Source organism: Dunckerocampus dactyliophorus, chromosome 14 (genome assembly GCF_027744805.1).
Source record: "Dunckerocampus dactyliophorus isolate RoL2022-P2 chromosome 14, RoL_Ddac_1.1, whole genome shotgun sequence".
In the NCBI taxonomy this organism is placed as follows: Eukaryota; Metazoa; Chordata; class Actinopteri; order Syngnathiformes; family Syngnathidae; genus Dunckerocampus; species Dunckerocampus dactyliophorus.
The window spans coordinates 27,039,341-27,064,150 of record NC_072832.1 but is presented as its reverse complement, the minus strand read 5'-3'; the positions used below and the strand labels follow the sequence as shown (position 1 = coordinate 27,064,150).

Below are 24,810 nucleotides of genomic sequence, written 5' to 3'. Positions count from 1 at the left end.
GATAACTACAGGGGTGTTATTTTATTTCTAGAGGGCTCTAATAATGTTAAAAACCATATTTAGAAGGTGGTAAACAAGTTTTCTATGCTCCAACTACAAAAATGTATATTTAAGGAATCCTACTTTGCGGAAATTCACTTATCACAGTGGGGTCTGGAAGTGATTAACTGTGGTAACGAGGGATTACTGTAGTCATGACAGCGTTATACTCCAGTGGAACCCGTTCATGTCGACCGCCCGACTCACATCGACGTAAGCGGTTTCTTCCTCCATTTGTGCGTATTTTGATTTCAGTTCGTGTTTTCATGTGATATTTTATTCTTGCCTAACGGAGCTGCTGCTGTAATTTTGGTGACAATGACAATGAAGCTTTCATACATGTTGCAAAATCTTCCTTCCGATGGCTGACAAAATAAATAAATGGGTTCATTTTCAAGCTTATTTTGCACTGAACAGGAAGTCACCGTGTGCACTTTTTTAATGCTGTGTAACTAGACACTAGTTATTAGTGATGTGCGAAACCACAGATTTTGTTTCCAATTCGATACTGAGTGAATTTCAGTATGGTATCGGCGATACCGATCCGATACTGATGTGTATTTCAGATCATAGCGTAGAGAATACAAAACATTTTATTTATTTATTCATCAGATAAATTATTAATTTCAATTCATTATTAGTCTAAATAAATTAATAAATTCCTAATAATAATAATAATAATAATAATAATAATAATAATAATAATAATAATAATTTTAAAACGTGAAATATATTGAGGTAGCGGGGTGAGTTGCAATGCAATATATAAAATGTGTTTAAACAATAAAAAAAGAAAAAGAAGTAAAATAATAAAACCATTAAAATAAATGATTCATTATTAACTCATTCAATACCAAAGATGTATTTCAACACTCTCATTTATGGGAGAGAGGAAAAAAGAGGTGCAGTTTTAAGCCATAAAAACGGCCACAAGGTGGCAGACGTGCATTTGACAAGCGCTCGGCATGGATGTGTTACAGCAAGGAGGAAGTGAGAGAGCATGTAGTGTGCAGAAGGTTACGCATTGTAGGGAAATTTTAACGCATGCACACGCACACATGCACGCGTGCACACACACAGTTTAGCTCCAAATGTGAAAAGTGTAAATGTTGGTGTTATATTTGTAAATAAATCGTTATTTTGATGTCAAACGAGCCTTTTTTGTGTTGTTTAGATATTTGAGATGTCACAAAAGCAAAAAATATTTGTCTTAAAGTGAAAGTTATGCTTGAAATGTATCTTTTCACAAAAATCTGGTTTTCTCCCTTTTTTTTCTCCCCTTGTTTATACTAATAGAACACAATATTCTGTGTACCTTGAAAAATCAGTCAAAATGGTCTAAAATGGCCGGTGCTGAAGGGGTTGTCTTTTGAAAAATGTCTGGGATTGAATGAGTTAAGAACTACTAGAAGAATGAAAACTTTATTCACAATTCCCAGGTGGCGCCGTTTACGGCCGGTCGTCCTTTCAACAGACAAACATTACCTGAAATGACCGAAGTATCAAAAGTATCGATGCTGTGATTTGAGGATCGATTTGAGAGCATGCAGAGCTGGTATCGGAAGTATGGACATTTAAGTATCGATCCCGACATGGTCGTGGTAATGGATTCATTTCCTTAGAACATGCATCCAAGTTACTTTGGAATACATCACATGTTACAACTGGCAGTTCCCCATGTCCAAAAAGGAGTAAGAAGAAGCAAAAGCATATTTAATCCTACCTTTCACATCAATGTGTTCACTTCCTGTATTTTAAATGTACTCTTTGCCAATTTTAAATAAACAGGAAAATGATAAGGCTGTACGGCAAGGTGGTAAAATCAGAGTCAAGGTTTGTAGTCACAGTAAATAAATGATATAATAAATAATAATAAGTATAGAGTACTAATAACTTCTTCCTTATACTTTGCAAACATCAACTGCTTGTTCTGTTTCTTGAATTGGCTCATTTTAGCGCACGGTTTGAGTTCTTTACTCAAGCCTGTCCATAACTGGATTCAAGTGCTTTAAGTTTCATTTCACACCACTAGCGGTCATGTTGCTGTTTTGCTGCTTAGCGCCAACGGTGACGCGACATAAACGGACCCGTTCTTCGCAGAAATGACATTTTTGGGTCTCACGTTTTATGTCGACAAAAGCGGTGGAGCGTGTGTGTCGACACAAGCCAGCGCGTAAGAAAAGGACGGTGGAGCAGGACTCCACGAGTGGGTGGAGGTAGGCGGGCTGTGGACTTAAGCGGGTTCCACTGTACAAATCCAAATGAAATGAGGTGAGATAGAACGTTTCAAGGGCAAAGAAAGAAAAGCACAACACGTAAATCACAGATATGACAGGAAGGAGAAGTAGGGCCACACTGCAAACACTAAATGTTTTCATGTTACCACTTCCGTAAATTCCAGTGTGTAAGCCGCTGCTTTCTTCTTAAACTTTGAACCTTGCGGCTTATACAGCGGTGACGCTACTCTATGGCTAAATTCTAATCTCATGCCATCTCCTTTACTTCAGAACTACTGCTGATTGTTTAAATACTGTGCTGCTCGCTAGTCAGTGAGGAAACGGTAGCTTTTTCTTTGGCAGGAGCCAATCACGAGCTATCAGTGCACTCACAACAAGCTTGTCAACCCCAAATCGCTGGTCATTATATATAACAGTATAACAACACAACGGCCTGACTTACTGAGAGCAACACTAAATCTATCACACAGCAACTTAACACTCCAAAGGTATACCTCACAAATGAAAAAAACATGTTAAAGCATTGCGTCTGAGCAACGCATTCATTGGGACGCTGCAATGCTGTCAGCCTCCCTGTGGGCTCGATGCTCCACGCTCCCATGGCTCCCTCTAGTGGGCCATCCATCCCTCTACATGTATGTTGCTTGTCCTCCAATTAACTGCTTTTCTGGCAGTAATGAATTATGGGGAGATGTTACAATAGCTGCAGTTTGTTATTTTGACCTCGTATTGGTACATGTTTTGAGTGCTAAGTCGCTGTGTGATGAGTTTAGTGTCGTTTGTAAGGTGACACCGTGAGTTAGACTGTTATATTGAGCAATGACCTCCTGCAATTTCCAATGGGTTGACAAGCTCGCCGTGAGTTTTTTCCTAGCTTATGGTCCTCACAGACTCATGCTCGTCACAATATGTCGTTTTATGAAGTGGACACGTGCGGCTTATATGTCAGAATTTACAATATTGTTTTTTCTCGCAATTTGCAGCTTTTCAACTTTTTTTCTCCTTGTAATTTCTATTTTTGTACGTTTTTTATTTTTGTCTTTCTTTGCGCAACTCTAACTTTGTTCTTGTAATATGTATTAGTATTTATTCTCATGGAAATGTGCATTCGTTTTTTTTCTGGTAAAAGTACCCTACCTTTTCCCCAAGGTCACCTGGGATAGGCTCTGGCATACCCCACAACTCTAGTGCCTCACAAGCAGCACAGAAAATGAATGAATGAATTGAATTAAATCATTTAAATATTTTTTATTGAAATTATATGTATTTATTGTATTTAATTGGTTTATCTTTTTACTCAATTATCTTAGAAATATTAAATGTTTATTTATTTTATTTTATACATATTTATTTTGGCAAAGTAAATTCATTTAAGTTGTTATTTTCTTCAAAAAGCACATATGTTCCTCTACCATCTGTACAACTATTTTTTTTAGCAATTTTCTCTGTTCGTGGTGGCCCTAATATTCCTTCGAAAAGCGTAGAAGCTCAGAGTGAGAAAGCGAGATGAAGAAGAAGAGGGTGGCGGACATCAAAATGAACATGTGAGTGCAAATGGCCGAGGTCTCCAGTCACGCAGTGTGACTTCACGTTATTAACATTATTTTCAACCCGCCCCCCTCCACCCCCCAGTGTCTATCAGACGTCGGGCGGGAGAGGGAGGTCTGGAGTCACACAACCACACCTTGTCTGCAATTCCAACTTACTTTCGGCCTCGTGTTGAGTTATAACTCCCTCCGTATTTCTTCCGATTAAGGATGAGAGCAGCAATTTCTGGCACGTAGCGAGCAAACATGGCCTACATGCATGGAACAGAAAACAAAAAACAGAAAAAAAGGCATGCAGAGAGGGTTCTACCGCACACAGAACAACAGCAGAACCGTCTGGAATACTTACTTTCTTCCATTAACCGCACTATAGGAACCACCGTATTTCTTGCGGTTTCCTATTAACTCTATGATTTCAGGGACGTAGCTGGCAAACATGGCCTAAGGAGAAGATAGGAGACAGAAGCAGAGGCTAAAAAAGGAGACTACAGAGCGGCTGGTGAGGAGCGTGAACCCAGATTCCTCCAGTATCTCTCGATACAGACTTGTGTTTATCACTCAAGTTTTGTGGTCAATTAGATCACAGCAGGCTTACGTTGATTCTGTGATCGCACCAAAGCAGACTTTTAATAGTAACAACCTATGTGCCATGTTTTGTCCAACAAACACAGACCATCGGGCAGGTTGATTTGAATAGACCCTCCTGATGCCCCGCAGCTGCAAAACACATTGACACTCATTTGCTGTGCTGGGACAATGAGCTGAATGCGTTTTGAGGGCAACGTTGTTCCCTTGCCGCCGACGCTTCTCGTTTGCCTGGAAAGTTCCATGGCTGGGATGCGACCCCTGGCTTGAGAACATCCCGGCCAGCCTGGAGTCATTATTACAGGCCGGCCGTGCCGGTGACAGAAAGCAGCTTAAGGTACGAGCCTTAAGGGGGGAAAATAAGACGCAAGCTATCACCGTGGTCACGCCACGGGACACGTTCACGCAGCTGCAGGTCGTCATTGTGCTGTCTAAATACGCGACTAAACGTTGGGCCAATACGTCTTGTTTTTAACAACAGAGGACACTGCTGACGATACACTACGTATAAAGTATAAACATGTCGCCCATGGATGGATTTCGTAAAGTATCAAAAGCTAAAGGGTCTATAATATCAATAACAAAAAATAATTACACAGTTTTCATGTTTTTGCTTCCATCAGCACATCCGCAGCGAGTAAAAAAACACCCGGGGTAAATCAAAACAACATCTGACACATAATGTGCCACTAACGATGGTCTCAGTGTGCGCCATTAAAAGTCAGCATCAACTGAGCACACCTGCACGCATCTCACCGAATAAACCAGCCAGCGCGAAAATGAAAACGCCCGGGGGCGATCAAAACAACATTGGTCGTACAGGCAATCCGATGAGGGATAAATATGGTATCGCAGCCCTAATACGGTAATCTAGGGCGTATACGCAAGAAACACACCCATGGTGAATAAAAATCCACCCGCGGTAAATCAAGACAAGCGTAGACCAGCATTAAATACATTAGATTAGAAGTCAACGTGAGGAGGATGTCATCGGAATGCGCCACTCTATGACGTATGCACACACCCACGGTAAATCAACACAACGCTGACCGTTAAACGGGGCTTAATGTTGAACATTAGATGAGCAATGTCATCGTTATACGCGGATCGATGAATATACGGAAGTTTAACCCAACAACACACCCGTGGTGTATAAAAACAGCATCCGTACTAAATCAAAAAAGCAAATGTACACCACAAAATATGGTAGAATAGAGGTCTGTATGCGCAATGTGTCAGTGTACATGTAAACACACGCATATCTACTCAAATAAAACACCCATGGCATACAAAAAAACACCTGCGGTAAATCAAAAACAACAGCTTCAGCATAAACCTTTAAATATGATAGATAAGACGTCAATATGCACACTGTGCCGTACTAATATGCAGAGTTGTGAATATACACGCGGCCATCTACTCAAAACAAAACATCAAATAAACGCGGTACATCAGAAACAATAGCTAACGCATAAATCATTAAATAGGAGAGATTAGACGTCAATATGCACAATGTGCCATCACAAAATGCATTTTTGTGAATATACTCATGCACATCTACTCAAACAGAACACCCATTGTAATAAAAAAACACCCGAAGTAAATCAAAAACAACAGCTAAAGCATAAAACATGAAATATGGTAGATTAGATGTCAATGTGCGCCATGTGCCATGGTAATTTGCAGATTTGTGAATATGCACGCGCACATCTACTCAAAACAAAACACCCGCAGCAAATCAAAAAACACCCGCGGTAAATCAGAAACAATAGCTAACGCATAAATCATTAAATATGAGAGATTAGACGTCAGCATGCGCCATGAGCCATTGTAATATGCAGATTTGTGAATATGCACGTGCACATCTACTCAAACAGAACACCCTTGGTAAATAAAAAAACACCCATGGAAAATATACAAACAATAACATAAAGCATTAAAGACGGTGGATGAGACGTCAATAAGGCTAAGGTTATAAGGTTGGAAGACTGTTGTTGCCGTGGTAACAGTCAGGCCGGCCTAAGCCTCATCTTCCTGCCCCCTGTGTTTGTTGGAATTGTGGGAAGGGACACAAGAGGGGAGGGTGTCCTGAAACCGCTTTTTAAGAGAATATTAACAATATCATCATACAATATTTGTCTTTTTTCCAGCACCAGGAGAGAGACAACAGGGAAGAGAAATGACAAAAGACAAGTGAGAAACAAGAGGCTGGACAGGAGGACAGGACCACACGCTGACAAAGATATCCTGATACTGACATTTAGCATTTCTGCAGCACTGTATCATCTACTTTCTGTCATATATTCATAACAATGCAGGATATTAAAGGGCCAGACAGGTTGCGGGTAAGAGACAGAGACAGGGGTCATAAAAGGGGAACAAGGGAGGAAGAAAAATCTGATTTTACCAAACCACCGAGGATGAAGAAGACCATGAAGAGGCGGCCCAAGGTGGTTTTTGCATAGACATCCCCATAGCCCACTGTGGACATGGTCACCATCAATAAGTAGACACATTCCCAATAGGAAAGCGACTGGGAGTTTTGGAAGTTTTCCCAAGGATCCCCTGAGTTTTCCACCTTGGATGAAAGCAGAAGAGAAGGCGGGACATTTGTCAACATATTCTATGTCCAACAGGCTTTCATCTTCCACTGGGACGTGGCGCTTTCCGTGAGCTTAGACTAACATCTAGTGGTACAAACTGGTTACTTCTACTCTATAAACACTACAGTAGACCGGAAATGTACTGCAGTACTGCAAACAACTACTGTGGTCTTTCTCACTGGGTGGAAAGAATGTTTCTAATTCAACATATACCCTCATTTATAAGTAATAATAATCCTTATTATTGATCTACCTTATAAAAGCTTCATCTGCTACGGAGCTTTAGAAGAAGGAACAATATCATGTTTCAGGGGGTGAAATGTGCAACGTATACGTAGCATCGAAATATACTACAATGGAACAAATATCAAGCAGACTTTTAAAAACACTCAAGTGGACATTCAAGCCTGAAATATAACCTGAAATAACTTCAACCTATTTATTAAGTTTGGGAGCAATTTATTTATTTTGATATCATTTATTACTTATTCTATTTTATTCTGTTGTTATTTATTTATTTTCTTACATTATTGAGTATTTATTGACATATTTATTACATACTCATTTTTTATGTCATTGATCACAGATGTATTTATTGATTGAATGTCATGTTTTTTCAAATGTATTTATTTAATGATACTTGCATGTATTTATTTCATACAGATTTATCTTTTTTTTTTCATTTAATTCCTTTTAAAAAAGAAACCATTTAATGGCCATTTACTTAATTACAGCCCAAAAAAAGAACCATGCAAAGTGACATGGAATCGATTTACATTGCAGTTCAATAAGTCAGATCATGAAAGAAAGACGCTGGTCATAATACAAAGATGCAAAACGAAATGACGTCAGATTTTGAAAGCATATTTCACATTTGAATGATTATTTCATGAGTTCGCGGCATGTTTACTTATTTCATGACGACGCGGCCCACTGAAAGGTACGACGGAGTGTTGGGGCCACACTGAAGAGAGAAATCTGAGAGTTGGAGAAAAAAAAGAGAATAAAAGTTGCACATTTACGGAAAAAAAGTTGCAAATTTACGACTTGATTTATGTCTTTATTCTCGTAACTTTACGGCTTAATTCTTAACATAACTTTTTTTCTTGAAAATTTTCAACGGTTTTCCTATATAATAATGATAATAATGAGAAAAACGTTGTTCATTTACAAGAAAAAAAGTTGTAATATTACAACTTTATTCTCCTAAATTTACGACTTTTTTACAACTTTTTCCATGACGACGCGGCACACTGAAAGGTACGACGGAGTACCGTGGCCACATTGAAGAGAAAAATCTGAGATTTGGAGGGAAAAAAAAAGAGAATAAAAGTTGTACATTTCAGTCATAAATTTGTGACTTTATTTACGTCTTTATTATCATAAATTTACATCTTATACCATCCATCCATTTTCTAAGCTGAGGCGGGGTACACCCTGGACTGGTGTCCAGCCAATGGCAGGGCACATATGGACAACCAATCACATTCATACCTATGGACCATTTAGAGTCTCCATTGAAGCTAACATGCATGTTTTTGGATGTGGGAGGAGAAAACCCACACACGCACGGGGAGAACATGCAAACTCCACACAGAAATGCCCAACGGAGATTCAAACCCAGGTTTTCCCGATCCCCTGAAAGTCCCTAAAGTCGTAAATTTACAAAAAAAAAAAGTTGTAATATAATAATATAATTCTAATCACAAATTTAAGATGTTATTCTCGTAAAATTGACTAGAAAAAGGTAACAAATTTACAAGTAAAAAAGTTGTAATATCACAAGAATAAAGTTGTAAATTTATGAGAATGAAGTCATAAATTTATAAGAAAAAAGTCATAAATTTAGGACTTTTACGCCTTTTTTTCTTGAAAATTTTTCCTACATAATAATGAAAATCATCAAAATAAAGTCGTAAATTTACAATTTATTCTTGTAAAAAGTTGTAAATTGACAAGAAAAAAAGTTGTAATAATCCAAGAATAAAGTCATAAATTTACGAGAAAAAAGTTTTAAATTTACCACTTTACTTACGACTTTATTCTCGTAAATTGACGACTTTTTTTCTCATGTTTTTTCTCGTAAATTTATGACTTTACTCTCATAATATTACAACCTTTGTCTTCTAAATTTTACGACATGTTTTCTATATAATGATGACAATAAAGTTTATTTACGGTGTTATTCTTGTAAAGTTGCAATTTCTTTCCTGTAAATTAATGATAATGAGTACAAAGTTGTAAATTTACAAGAAAAAAAGAAATTTACGTAACATAAAGTTGGCGTTTTTTTCTTGTAAATTTACGACTTTATTTTCAAAATCTCCGATATTTTTTTCCAATGTGGCCCAAATACGCCGTCGTCGAGAGGTGCCATCAGATGCAACGCGAACATATCGTACATTGGCTTAAACTGCAGTTCAGCCAAATAGAACATGAAATAAATCAGTTTTTTCTGATGTACTGAAATTAAATACAATTATTTTGGATGATATTTCACAATTTCATTGACGAATGAAGAACTTAAAAAGACGTTTGACATTTTCTCACCTCCTCAGAGCTGCGCACGTTTTATTTCGATATAAAAAGGAACATGTTAGCTGGGTGAGTCAGGTCTTCAGGTCACGGTGTGACACTTAGTGTGGTTTTGCAAGGCTGGGCGGCATCCTCGCCCACTTACCAAATGTATGAATCCTGCGGCGGTGAGCCATGTGCTGATGAAGATGGAACACAGGTTCACCAGCTTGATGGAATTGCTGAAGAGAAGCAAAGGCACATGCAGTGGCCCCATCAGAAATTGTTACGTCAGATTGTGACTCTTTTCGAGCAAAACAATGAAGCACAGACCATGGTAACTATAAAAATGTCATTAAAATCCAACCTAATGACATGCAGATGTGTCCGCAGGACTGAACAAAGCAAAGCACATTGTAAATCCTGCTGTGTGTATTTGGGAGCTAATAATGAACATGTCCTGTACAATCATAGTGGAATCATATCTCCACACACAACTCATCATCAGCTGCTTAAAGCACAGAACAGGACAATACATCTGGCTTCCATACTTGGAAATAATGTCATTAGTAGACAAGGTGGGACGGGAGTGTTGTGACGTTACCTCGTTTTCAAGATATTCAAAAACTGCAAGATTTCCGAGAACTGTATCAGTCTTAGCGCTCTCAGAAATCTCAAACCTGCAAGACAGAGAGGAGGGGAAACACAGACATAATACAACAAACGTTAGCGTGGAAGAAAAATGTGGACTGGTGCATCCAGTTGACACTTCAACGCAGTCTGGATGCGATCTTTATACGGCAATCCCTCGTTTATGGCTGTTAATTGGTTCCAGACTCCATAAGTGAATTGCCGCAAGGAACGATTCCTTCTTTCTAAATGCAATATTGTTGTAGTTATGGCATAGAAACCTTGTTCAACCTTCTTAATTCCTTTTTTTAACATTATTAGAGCCCTCAAGACTTGAAATAACACCCCATAGTCACCTTTACACTCCTATTACCCAGTATAGTACACATAATAAGAGAAAATAAGACATATAAGACATACAAAACCTGTTTACCAACTTCTAAATATGCTTTTTAATATTATTAGAGCCTTTGAGACATGAAATAACACCTCATAGTCAACTTTACACTCCTATTACTCAATATAGTAGACATAATAAGAGAAAATATGACATATAAGACATACAAAACCTGTTTACCAACTTCTAAATATGCTTTTTACTATTATTAGAGCCCTCTAGACATGGAATAACACCCCTACAGTTACCTTTACACTCCTATTACCCAGTATAGTAGACATAATAAGAGAAAATAAGACATATAAGACATACAAAACCTGTTTACCAACTTCTAAATATGCTTTTTAATATTATTAGAGCCCTCTAGACATGGAATAACACCCCTATAGTCACCTTTACACTCCTATTACCCAATATAGTAGGCACAATAAGATAAAATAAGGCACTTAAGACAGTTTACCTTTTATGGGGGCAGAATCATTGCCGGGGTTTTGAGTTAGCTTTCATGATTATTATGTTGTTATTATTGTGCCTGTTCTGAGATAATTCAAACCTGCGATGAAAGCCGGTCATTCAAGTCTGGTGCTTCGGTGATGGTCTCACTGAGAAATTACGAGACACGTAGTGACCAATGTAGAATGCTACATTTACAGGCAGTGGTCTTAATGGCCTATACAGTCGACCCTCATTTATGGCGGTTAATTGGTTCAAGACCCGACCGTGATAAATGAATTTAATGTTAATACAGTTCATATTTTTGTAGTTAGAGCATAGAAACCTTTCATGGCTTTCTAAATACGGTTTTTAACATTATTAGAGCCCTCTAGACATAAAATAACACCCCTATAGTCACCTTTACACTCCTGTTATTCATTGTTTACATCACATTGCGCAACTCTTATTCTGCAGGGACTCGAGGCGGCCGATGGCTAAGAAGCTAGCGAGCTAATCAGTTAGCCTCCAATCTAGCTCCTCTAGATCTTTCTTTAGAAGCCAAAAACGTCCCACCTCCACAGGAAATGGGAGGAGAACTTTGTTTCAATCTACCATGTGGGACACGCCCCGGCTGACTACATGACTTCATGCAGTGTTAAGGTAACGTCATGTAAGGTAGATGACCACAATAGTACAGATGCTTGGACTAATAATAGACCACAGTCTACCACCTGCCATCATTTATTCATCCGTTCATTTCTGAAAAAACGCTCCACAGCAAGGGGGTGATCATCAAACTGAGATATTGCAAGGGGCCACTGCACTGTATTTGTATTTTAGTGCCATTTTTATGCTTGAAATATACAATGTACAATTTGCTTAAGTATGCATATTTTGGGACAAATAATAGGCCGTAGTCAACCACAAAACAGTGATCACTCATGAATGAATTCATGCTTGAAAAACTGCGATAGAGTGAAGGAGCGATGTAGCGATGGACGACTGTACTCGACTGTGGGCTCGCTTCCCTCCCAGCCTCGTTCCGGACCAAAGAGCAGCTCGCTGAGGGAATTATGATGCAACACCTTGCAGGATGTCCTTTTAATAACACAAGTAATCCCCAGCGCAGGGTGCGCGCGTGTGTGACTGAAAAATAACATTCTTAAGCACAATACAGTAATCCCTCGCCGCACTTCACATTTTGCAGCTTCACTCTGTCCCAGTTTTTCAAAAATACATGAATTAATAAATCAGGCCGTTTCATGGTTGATTACCGCCTATGATTAGCCCAAAAATATGCATATTTAAGCAAATGATACATATTTTGGGCCTAAATGAATCATTTTCCAGCATAAAAATGGCTACATGAAGTAAAACATTCAGAAGTTGCCATTGTGATGATATGTAGTATTCTACACTGGTCACTAGGTGTCAGTCATGTTACATTGATGAGACAGTAGCCTCCACAGGAGGTGCTGTGTGACATCAACAAGAAACTCTCTCAATGCTAAAACGTGTGAGTTTATATTATGACTTATTTATGTCTTATGTGTCTTATTTTGTCGACTATATTGGGTAATAAAAGTGTAAAGGTGACTATAGGGTGGCAGATTACTATCACTGTCCTGCCCCACTGATGGACCGAGCAGATCATTCCTCCACACAACAGAGGGGGAGCAATAAACACACACATTCACACACACACACACACACACACACACACACACACACACACACAGGACTTGATTTATTAACTTATTACATATTATTCAAATTGAAGTGATCTGTTCCATACTTATTTATTTATGCTTATTCTATTTTCTTATTTTCCTTATCTTGCCTTGTTTGTTTTATTTTTAAGTCTGTTATGACACTTCTGCAGAGCTGCTCGAAATGTGAATTTCTCTTGGAGATAAATAAAGCATAACTACGCCATAACTACAAAAAATATTTCATTTATAAATAAGGAATTGCAAAAATTGACCTATCATGGTCGGGTCTGGAACCAATTGACTGTACAGTAGACATATAAGACATGAATAAGACATAATATAGACTCATACATGTTGGCACTGGGCGAGTTCCTTGTTGTTCCTTGTTTTGTTTTTTTTACCTCTTGTCCCGTACAGTACTTCTTACAGTGGCTATTGTTTCATCAATGTAGCATTACTGACACCTAGTGACCAGTGTAGAGTACTACATATCATCACAACCTCTTTCAATGCGTCTTCTGAATGCCTTATATTTGTATTTTACTTCATTTACTTCATTTTTATTCTTTAAAATGCTTAAGATAGGCAAAAAAGTGCTTAAATATGCATGTTTTTGACTAACAATAGACTGTAGTCAACCACGAAACAGCAATAATTTAGTTAACTCATTCAATACCAAAGAGGTATGTGTGTGTTTTTATAACCCTGAACGTCCGATCCTAAAGACGCATTTTACATTTTACATTTGCACAAGAAGCAAGAGGAGGTGATGATGCAACTGCCCACTAATGGAGGTCACTTTCAGAGCAGTTTTAAGGCATAAAACCGGCCACAAGGTGGCAGACGTGCATTTGATAAGAGTTCGGCATATGAATTTGATTTGAAAAAACACATGTGACAGGAAGGACGAAGTGAGAGAGTGTGGAGGAGTGTAGCGTGCAGAAGGTTACGCATTGGATGGAAATTTTAACGCATGCACATGCAGACACACGCGTGCACACACATAGTTCAGTTCCAAATGTGAAAATTGTAAATAGTCCATGGTGTTATATTTGTAAATAAATTGTTATTTTGATGTAAAACAAGCCTTTTTCGTGTTGTTTATGTTGGTATAGTTGTTTAAATATTTGAGCTGTCACAAAAGCAACAAATATTTGTGTCAAAGTAAAAGTTATGCTTGAAATGTATCTTTTCACAAAAAGATGATTTTCTCTCTTTTTTAGTTGGGAACTGATATTTTCCTGAAACTTGCCTATGTTCTACTGCTGATTACTGAAGAACGGAAAAAGGTAGAAACAAACTTTTCTTTTGTGATGAAAGATGAGGGTCTAATGTTTCTTTAGGTAGGTTCCGTGTTTATATAACCATACAACACAATCTTCTGCGTGCCCTGAAAGATCAGTCAAAATTGTCTGAAATGGACGGCTTGAAGGGGTTGTCTTTTGAAAAATGGCTGTGATTGAATGAGTTAAATATATTTTTGGAAAAAAAACAAAAGGTGATTGAGTGAAGCCGCGGAATTGGAAGCGCAAAGTGGCGCCCCACTATCTGAGAAGCACGAATTAATGGCAATCGAGGCCTGGTCTGAAAGCCTGGTCTGTGTACCCCTCCAATGAAAAGAAATGTTTACCCCATTTGGACAGGAGGTGTAAGGAGCTGCAGAAAGCACGGGACACGCCAGTCCGCCTTCCCGCTCCGTCTTGAGCATGGTGGCCCTGCCTCACTCTGTAGCCGTTGTGGAAAAGATCACCGCAGGACTTCTTCCGCCGACTCGTTTCCTGGAGGTTGTCCGAGTGAACCCCGCTGAGAGTACGCCGGTACACAAGCAGCTTGGGAGGTATCATGGCCAAAAGCCCGTCCAAGGATTTCCTCTCTCCTCCAGCCAACTTTGATATTTCAAGGATGTTTCAAAGACGCAAAGAGGAAGACGGCCCGAACTCAACTACGACAGTACCGCTGGTCTCATCTGGTCTGTGAGATTGTGTCCCTGGGAGCAAAATATCATCTCTCCTATGATTTTTTTCTTCCCTTTTTTAATCCCAAACACCCAAACTAATTCCGCTTTCATCAAGCGTCACGACGCTTTGTCCCCCATCAACGCACAGCTTTGCTTAAAATCCTTTTTGTCAAATGAAAAAACAACTTTGCCGGGGATTAAAAATGGAAACAACAATAGAAATAACCCAGCGACATGTTGACATGATTTCCACAGAGACGAACAAGGAGCAGCAATAAATGATGACATCATTTCCTGGAAGGGTGGCGGCGTACGCTGACAGAAATACACTCCGTACTGTACTCAGATATACTCTTTTACACGCGCGCTTTTCAGGTTGCGTACGAGTTACGATCTTAGAATGAAAGTCCAGTTTTGGTGTAAGTCGGATCTTATACTACACAAACGGGTGAATGCTGAACTGCGAAATGAATGCAGAAATGTGTTGAAATGTAGCAATGTGGATGATGAAGCCATTGCTGGAATAGCGGAAGCTGTACTGACAGGATGTAAAAATGTGCTGAACTTTAGCGTGAATGTAGGAATTAGCTAAAGAATGTGGAAGTAGTGAGTATACTGGGAATTCCATGAACAGAAACATGGATAAAATGATAACTGTTAGCATGCTAACACCCAGCATGATAGTGTCAATTGGCTATGAAAGTTTATACTTATGATCATGGCTAAAATGTTAACATGCTAACTGTTAGCATGCTAATGCCCAGCATATTAGCGCAAAGTGTCTATGTAAGTATATGCCTATGAAAATGGCTAACATGCTAACATTAACCCTAACCCTAACCCATAAGTTTAAGCCTATGAAAATGGCTAAAATGTTAACATGCTACCACTTAGCACTATAGCATTAAGTTTCTACAAAGTTTATGCCTATGAAAATGGCTAAAATGTTAACATGCTAACACTTAGCATAATCGCATTAAGTTTCTACAAACTTTATGCCTATGAAAATGGCTAAAATGTTAACATGCTAACATTAGCATGGTTTCACCCAGCATGGTAGTGTGTCTATGTAAGCCTATGCCTATGAAAATGGCTAACATGCTAACTGTTAACATGTTAACAACTAGCATGATAGTGCTAAGTGTCTATGTAAGTTTATGGCTGAAATGCCAATATGCTAACATTAGCACACAAAATTCTGTTTTTAATCAGCTGTATAACATCTATCCTTATACGTAACATACTGCAATATATAGTGCATTACCTCATTTACAGAAGTTTATTATATTTTTGTAAGAGACAAAAAAGTTATCACCCCTGGTAGAGGCCTGCTACTCTCTGCCGCTGAGTAAATCAAGCAGAGGTAAAGGTGCATAAGGTGCATTGTTAGCATAATAAATGTTTGCCCACAAAGCCTGAATGTGCGTGTGGATGGTGCAGCATCCTCACACGTGTTATGCAGATGCTGAGGGAAAACAAACCAAAAAAAATCTCAATGAGTTTTCCCGGTGCCTGGGAACACGTGCGCACGTATGAGGGGCAAATCTCCTGGGCACACATGCCAAAGCCTCTTGTACACACGAGGGTGGAACACACGTGTCAGTTGCCCAGATGCTCATTCAAAAAAAAAAAAAAACAAAAAAAAGGCTTTTCCGGTCGCTTCATTGAGGCTTTGCGAGTCACAAGCTCATGTCCTGGCAGCCCCCGACTCCCACCCACACCACCCACACCCCGCCTGGGCCTTTTCTCAATCAGCGGTCTGCGGGACGCTTCATCTGGGATTATACCCTGGCAGGATTAGATGACGCCATGCTGCACCAACACACCCTCACACTGTCATTCACATTGGAATCAAGCATCTTCTTAGCAGGTACAAATCATTCATCAAACCATTTAGCAACAAGATTTACCCGCTATGGAGCTTTAGAAGAATTAAGAATATTATGTTTTGGGTGTGAAATGTGCTAAATATATTGTTTAAATGCATAAGAGCAGCCAGCATTTAATAACTCGAAAGCCTGAAAAAAATACTTTGTTTTATTTCGATATTATATGAAATAGTCTGTTGATTTTTGCTGTTTTTTCCTAAATATTTCAACTTTGTGTAATATTGACTTTATTTTCATAATATTTTCACTTTTTACCCAACGTAATTTTCCAAAAATTACAACTCTATTTTGTTTTTTTTTTTCATAATATTGCGGCTTTCCCGTAAAACTGCAACTTTTGTTCTCGTATTGTACAACTTTTTCTCTTTAAATTTAGTCTTCCTTCTTGGAAAACTACAGCCGGTTTTTCTATTTCTGATCTTGTTGGGGTTCCCCCACCCCAACTATTTCAACTTCCTTCTTGTTTTTTCCATTTCTGCTGGGGTTTTATTTCCATTTTCTTCGAACAGTATATGCTTTTTTTCCACAACCTTTGCAACATTACATTTTATTTGCTGTTTTGACTTCTAAAAAAAGTCTTTCTTCTTTGTTATTTCAATTTTATGCAACAAAAATATTTGACCTCGACACGTTACGGCACATAATATGACGTCACATCATAAAATTATGACTTTTTCTCGTTACATTACAACTTTTTTTCTCTTAATATTTGGGTTTTATTCTTGTAAAATTACATTTTTTTCCCATTTCTGCTGTCTCCCCCCCCCAAATATTTCAATTTCCCGCTTATAAAGTGTCTTCTGGTAATGATAACTTTATTGCCATAATATTTGGACTTTATTCATGTGGCATAACTTTTTTTTCTGCAACCTTTCCAAAAATGAAAACTTTATTCGTTGTTTTGTTTGTCTCTCATAACATTACGACGTCCTTCTTCTTTGATATTTCAAGTTATGCAACATTTTTTTTTATTTATCCTCATCCCTCTGCACAAAAATATTGTTGTAAAATTATGACTTTTTCTTGTTATGTGACAACTTTGTTTCTCTGAATACTTTTTTATTCTCGTAAAATTACAGCTGTTTTTTTCCATTCATGCTTTTTTTCCAAACTATTTCAGCTTCCTTTCATAATTACATTTATTTATTGCCATCATTTTTAGACTTGATTCTTGTACCATGGTAGCTTTATTTCCGCAAATTTCCCAAAAATTACAACTTTATTTGTTGTTTTGTTTGTCTCTCCTGACTTTCTCCTCTCAACATTTAGACTTCATTCTTGTGAAATTACTGTTGATTTTTCCATTTTTGCTGTTGTTGGCGTTTATGTTTTAGTTTTCTTGTTAAATGACATTTTTAGAATGCCAATAAAAACAAGCTGCTGGGCACAATGTAGAAATAAGATTAAACAAAAACAAATGCGTGAATAAATTAATTGTAAAAAATGAGGAAAAAAGGCAAAAAAAAAGCTGAAATGCTGATACCAATAATAATTTACAAAATAAAAAAAAAATAATTAAAATATCAACATGGCCCCCATGCATTTTTTGCTTTTCTTTCGTCTGAATACTCGTTTGATGTAACCCAGCCCTGAAAGAAAGTATGGCGTATGTATGATATAACGTAGGGGAAAAAGCAGCTGGCTTCAGCAAATCAGCTTAAGCTGCATGTAAACTTGTATGTCTAACCTAAATATACATGGTGGGGGGTTCCTGCCAGCGACTGAAAGGCCTTAATCCCCGTATGCACGCGCAATGCCAGGTACTCCCTTGCAGAAAAGACCAGCAGTACTTTTAAGCACCACCGGGCGGCGGTAGAAGGCTGCATCGCTGAATAAGATGACGATGAATGCATGGATTCTGTTTCAAGAAACACGTCCAAACCAGCAGTGAGTGTGAATAAATAAAAATGTGGAACAGCGATGGAGAGTCACATCCTAGCATATGCTAATCCCCTCCCTTGAGAGCAACGCCCGTTAATAATCGGTTAAAGGAGATTAATTTCTCTGTCCCCTGTTAAACTATGTCATAATAAGCATTGGTGTGTTGCTGTACTGAGTGCAGGGCTGGCTGGATGCTCATTAAATGAATTACAGATGCATCCATTGATTGTTAGTAAAACAACTAAAACAATCAATCAATCAAGAAACATTAGGCCCCTCCCGCTGGAATCTAATGTGGTCTATTGTGCATCTGGAATTCCGCACGACACAAGGCCCGTACATTATTAATCACAGCTCCTGTCCAAAGTCATCACAGCGTGCATAACAGGAAATGAGTGGGATGGCCTGGTTGGTTTTGCCCAGCCAGGTATGCATACTGCTCATGTCACAAGTGATACTTTGCATGGGTTTATGAAGCCTGTGGCATGTGGCAATTATTACCACCTGTAAACACACACTTGCACTCGTGTGCCAGTAGGGGTTGAGTTACCGTGGTTATAGTAATCATCATAAACACGCACAATTCCGCTCATTTACCCAGGATACCAGCAGCTAGCAGTCCCAGCTATCTTTTTCCAGGCCCACATTCAGGACAGGTGATTACTCTTCTGTGCAGAATGCCAAGCAGAAGCCAGGCCGCCATTTCAACATCTTTCATCACCCTTATCAGGGGCCCGTGTCGGTGATTTTGGTGGGAGGAAGATGAGGACACCTTGCATCACGGGCACGGGGACGCAGGATTACTTGACCGTGTCCAATTCTCCTCGTAACTTCATTCCTGCTGGGATTCATTAGTCCGGAGAAACCCTCATCAGGCTTTGTCAGCGTCATTTTTACACGCAAATTGCGTGACTCGGGTCAAAAAATATATTATTTACACACTTACGTCCTGGCTTCATGATTAAGGCTTTGAAGTCAAACATGTACGTATAATTCCCTCATTTACTCAACTGCAGAGAGGATCAGGCATCTATTAACTCATTCAATCCCAGACATTTTTCAAACGACAACCCCTTCAGTAGCGGCCATTTTAGACCATTTTGACCGATCTTTCAAAGCACACAGAATATTGTGTTCTATGGTTACATAAACATGGAACCTACCAAAAGAAACATTACACTCCCGTCTTTCATCAGAAACAAAAAGTTTCACATTTGCAACTGAACTAAGTGTGTGCACGCGTGTACACGTGTGCGTGTGTGTGTGTGTGTGTGTGTGTGTGTGTGTGTGTGTGTGTGTGTGTGTGTGTGCATGCGTTAAAATTTCCCTACAATGCATGACCTTCTGCAGTTGCCTCTCGCACAAAAAAACAGGATTATAAAAACGTATAAATACATCTTTGGCCTTGAATGAGTGCACATGGCCAACATAAACACAAACAGGGGTGGTTTTACCTCAAAATAACAATTTATTTACAAATATAACACAATGAACTATTTACTAATTTACTCTACAATTTTCACCGTACGGTGCAGGTTCCTCAAGCGTTCCTGTGACAGCCCCCTGAGCTCACGTGTAAACAAACATTCACTTTCCGGGGATGACATTTCACATGCTAGTTGTACCACATGCGGGGATGTGATGATGAGGGGAGAAAAAAAAAAACATTGAGCACACAAAAAACCTCATTAGCCACCTGAAAGCACCGTGGTGTTTGAAAAGTGCAAAAGGTCTGCCAGAGACCTCCGTGGTGTCACACCGGCTGCTCGGGGCGTGTGCCCAAATACAGTGCACCTTGCTGGGCCACAGCAGGTGGCTCCCTCCTGCTCGATACTCTGGTTGTCCTGCTAGTAGTGATGTGGTAGTAGTGATGTCATCATATTTCATTAGGACTAATCAACGAATCCTAATTTGTTCTTACCTTCACGTGTGCACAAACTACAGTAAAATCTAAATTTAAAAAGTAGATATAAACAACTTATCGGTGTTGAGAAGATTTGGAAAAAAAAAGATATTGTGCATCTCTATTGTGCAGACATTACCAGTCAAAAGTTTGGATACACTTTGTCATTCAACAGCATGACAAAGTGCCTCCAAAACCTTGACTAGTAGTGTATTTATTGAATACATGTCAAGATTCAAGATTCAAGAGTTTTATTGTCATATGGACAGTAAAACTGGTGGTTCTGCTATGCAATGAAATTCTTTTTCTGTTCATTCTCCCAAAAAAGAAAGAAAACCACAAGAAAATGAATAAGAACATAAGAAACATAAATACCAATAAATTAAGCAACAACAACAGAAGAGACATTAATACAAATAAATATACAAATAAATAAATAAATAAAGTGCTATGAGTGTGTGCGTGTGTTGCGTGCGGCGTGTGAGTGCTTCGTTGAGAAGCCTGATGGCCTGTGGGTAAAAGCTGTTTGCCAGCCTTGTGGTCCTGGACTTCAAACTCCTGTAGCGTCTGCCTGACGGTAGGAGTGTGAATAGTGAGTGTTGTGGATGTGTGCTGTCCTTGATGAGGTTGTGTGTTCTTCGTAGGACTCTAGTTTTATAAATGTCTTGCAGTGAGGGGAGGGCTGCCCCAACAATGTTCTGTGAGGTCTTGATCACCCGCTGGAGTGCCTTCCTATCACGTGTTGTACAGTTACCGTACCAAACAGTGATGGAGGCGGTAAGGACACTTTCCATAGTGCATCTGTAGAAGCAACTCAGGATTGTGGTGGACATGCCAAATTTCCTCAGTCTTCTCAGGAAGTACAGTCTCCTTTGGGACTTCTTCAGAATTTGTTGGGTGTTGTGAGACCAGGTGAGGTCCTCGCTGATGTGTGTGCCAAGGAACCTGAAGGTTTTCACCCTCTCCACCTCAGTCTCATCAATAAACAGGGGTCTATGCGGCTCCTTTTCCCTTGTTCTTGGGTCGATGATCATCTCTTTAGTCTTATCTGTATTGAGAAGGAGATTGTTATCATGACACCAAGCTATGAGGTCCGCCACCTCTCTTCTGTATGACGTTTCAACACCACCAGTGATCAGTCCGATGACTGTAGTGTCATCCGCAAATTTAATGATGCTGGTGTTGTTCTGGGAGGCCACGCAATCGTAGGTGAAGAGCGTGTAGAGGAGCGGACTCAGCACACACCCCTGTGGGGTCCCAGTGCTCACAATTCTTGAGCTGGATGTGCGATTGTGGACTCTGACTGACTGGGGCCTGCCTGGTAGAAAGTTAAACACCCAGTTACAGAGGGAGGGTGACAGGCCAAGTGTGAGGAGCTTATTTGTGAGTTTGTGGGGCTTGACTGTGTTAAATGCAGAGCTAGTAAAAGTAAGTGTATTTTAAGACAAAAGAAAATGGAGAGAAACAGTAAGACATTAGGAGAGATGGACAGAGGAAGACTGGGCAGAACAAATTTGATATTGAGGAACATAAAAATGGATGCCAGGCAACTGGAATGTATGGTCGTAAAGTACCTTTAAGACCACACAGGAAACATGTGAGTGATGTCTTGGTGACTTTTACATATGTTGGTAGGTGCTGCTGTTTTGGGTAGCAACTACACACAAATCTGATATTGTTTTGATTGGTTAATTTGCTCACCAGATTGCTTAAAAACCACATCAAGAATATCTAATAGGCCAAGAAGGATACGACTATAATGAAAGGTATTAACTGAATTGAATTGGCACCAAGTGGGGCAGTGAGCCACAGGATCCACCAGATGGCGCTGTGGTGAAAAAAGTGTGCCGACTAACATGTTTATGCTGACTTTTCAGCCTTGCGCTCGCCTGTCTTTTATTTACGAAGCACAACAATGAACATTTTTCTCAATGAACGCCTTTCTGACCGTGCTCATCAAACTGCAGAGGCTTTGTCTCCTCTATTGGATCTGATCACCTTGTATCGCTTATGAAAGAAATGACTTTATTGCTGAGATAAACACCTCACTTGCTTATACTGTGGCAGCGCATTCGTCACGGCCTCTGTTCACGTGCACCAGTTAGCCGAGGTCTGGAGGTAGCGTATTATTCACGGTATTAAAAGCAGAGGAGCTGTGCACCCGAGCAAGACAGAAAGCTTTTATACGGCAGCCGAACTTAGGTCACAATGCTCTCAACTCCCAGATAAAAGTGGGTGGTTATGTAATACAGGTTAGGGTGTTTCCAGGCTGCTCATGCAAGACTACCTCTCATATGTGTGCGTGCGTGTGCGTGCGTGTGCGTGCGTGTGCGTGCGTGTGCATGCGTGCGTGTGCGTGTCTGCGTGTGCGTGTGAGAGGCACTATCACTTCTACTTATGAATAAAATATCAGTAATGGATCACTGTGAGCTAGAAATCTATCAGAAGTAAGCCATTTATTAGAGGGGAGGTCTTTATTTGTACAAAAAACATTTTTATAAAGACATATTTGGTGGTTGGGGAGGTGATTATTTACGCGTCTGCAGAGAACACCAATTGCCACTTAAGGGATAGGTATTTATTCGATGGGAGGCCTTTATTAGTACAATACCACATTTCCTTCATATAGTAGCTGGAGCTTATTTACAAAACTGCAGAGTGCAGAGAGACTGGGAGAGGCGTTTATTAGAGGGGAGGTCTTTATTTGTACAAAAACACATTTCTATGAAGACATGTTTCCTTATTTGGTGGTTGGGGGGTTGCTTATTTACTCAACTGCATAGAAAACCAATCGTCTATAGAGGGATAGGTATTTAATCGACAGGAGACATTTATTTATCTAATTTTACAAAACCATATTTTCTTCATATAGCAGCTATATATAGTAGTATAGTACGCAAAACTGCAATGTACAGCAAAGACCAGGTGTGTATTAAGGGATAGGCATTTATTCGAGGGGGGGGGCCTTCATTTGGATCATTTTTAAAAAACATATTTTCTTCATATATTAGCTAGCAGTAGTATACAAAACTGCAAAGTGCAGAGGAGACCTGGGTGTCTATTAAGGGATAGGCGTTTATTCGAGGGGAGGCCTTTATTTGTATCATTTTACAAAAACACATTTTCTTCATATAGTAGCTATGCATAATAATGGTATATATAGCAGTAGCATACAAAACTGCAACATTCAGAGTAGACCAGGTTTGTGTTAAGGGGTAGTTCTTTCTTAGGGGGGAGGCCTTTATTTGTACAAAAACACACTTTCATAATTCCGCATTTGCTTATTTGGTAGTTGGGGGGTGAGTGCTTATTTACGCAACTGCAGAGAAGATCGATCATCTATCAAAGGAAATGTATTTATCCGAGGGGGGGCATTTATTAGTAAAAAAACAAAACAAAAACTTTTTTTCATAATACTGTATATCCTTATATGGTGGTGGGGTGGTGCTTACTCAACTGCAAAAAGGACCAGGCGTCTATTAAGGGTTAGACACTTATTGGAGGGAAGGTCTTTACTTGTATAAAAAGACATATTAATAACATTTATGAAAAATAAATAATTAGATTTGATGATTAAATAAAAATATGTTTTGATTAAATGAAATGAGTCATTGAGTATTAATAGACGTGTATATGCGTATAATAATTATGAAGAAATTATGAACTGCATCACAGACAAAAATGATAAAAATGCTGTTGCAAATGAACTCTTTGTATACTTCAGTGTATTCCCAGCCAAACTTGATTTCCCAAATACATCAAATAGCAGCGATGGATCGCTGTGAGGTATTTTAGGTGTTTTTGCAAAAAAGCAAGAAGCAAACACATTGTGAGTCACTCCTCCCCATTAGCCCATCCACCCCTTGAAATATCAAAGGAACCGAGCCCTGTCACTTTCCATGATGAGGCAAAGATGACTGCAGCCCCCGAGCCAGACAGCCCCCGAGACACAGTCCCAGTAATGGGGAACCAGAGGAATGGGGCCGAGAGCGGCCGTGATAAAAAGGAGACTTGACAGGTAAAGATTGAGGGCAAACAGGGAAATGGGAGAAAAGACGAGCGGTCGGTAGGATGCTTGCGTGGCGAGTGGGAGGGGGAAAAAGAAACAATTGCAATGGAGAGAGAAACCGATGGAGATACGCAAACTCACCCAGCCAGCTTCGGTTTAGGTAGACGGAGACAAACACGGGAGGGACGGTGAAGAAGTCCACCACCGAGTTGACCTCCAGCCAGAACCACAGCTTGTCGTTGGCTGCTATGAACTGAAACCAAAACGCCAACATTAGCAACAGCACGCAGTGACTCCTGCTTGCCGAATCAGGCCAGAGGTGGAGAAGGGGTGCGGTGGGGGGTTGTTTAGGACGAGCCGGAGGAAGACAGACATGCTGACATTGTAGATGCAGCCTGTGCATACATATCATCAAAATGTGACAAATTCTTGTGCATTAAAGCGTTAATAAACACACAAAAGCAACTTCATG

At 39.5% G+C, this 24,810-nt stretch overlaps 1 protein-coding gene across 35 annotated transcripts in view; it reads right to left on the bottom strand.

Annotated features, from left to right (window-relative positions):
- Positions 1-24,810, bottom strand: part of kcnma1a (potassium large conductance calcium-activated channel, subfamily M, alpha member 1a) — a 264,345-nt gene that overhangs the window by 98,621 nt on the left and 140,914 nt on the right. For 30 of the 35 annotated variants that reach the window (XM_054799657.1, XM_054799671.1, XM_054799666.1 and 27 more), the window contains exons 5-9: positions 24,480-24,591; positions 10,130-10,205; positions 9,692-9,767; positions 6,816-6,986; positions 4,173-4,264 (exon numbers count right to left, since the gene is read on the bottom strand). In XM_054799657.1, coding sequence (XP_054655632.1) covers positions 4,173-4,264; positions 6,816-6,986; positions 9,692-9,767; positions 10,130-10,205; positions 24,480-24,591 — 527 coding nt within the window. Of the gene's footprint in view, positions 1-3,982; positions 4,075-4,172; positions 4,265-6,815; positions 6,987-9,691; positions 9,768-10,129; positions 10,206-24,479; positions 24,592-24,810 lie in introns of all 35 variants that reach the window. The other 5 variants (XM_054799658.1, XM_054799687.1, XM_054799663.1 and 2 more) reach the window with 1 other exon arrangement.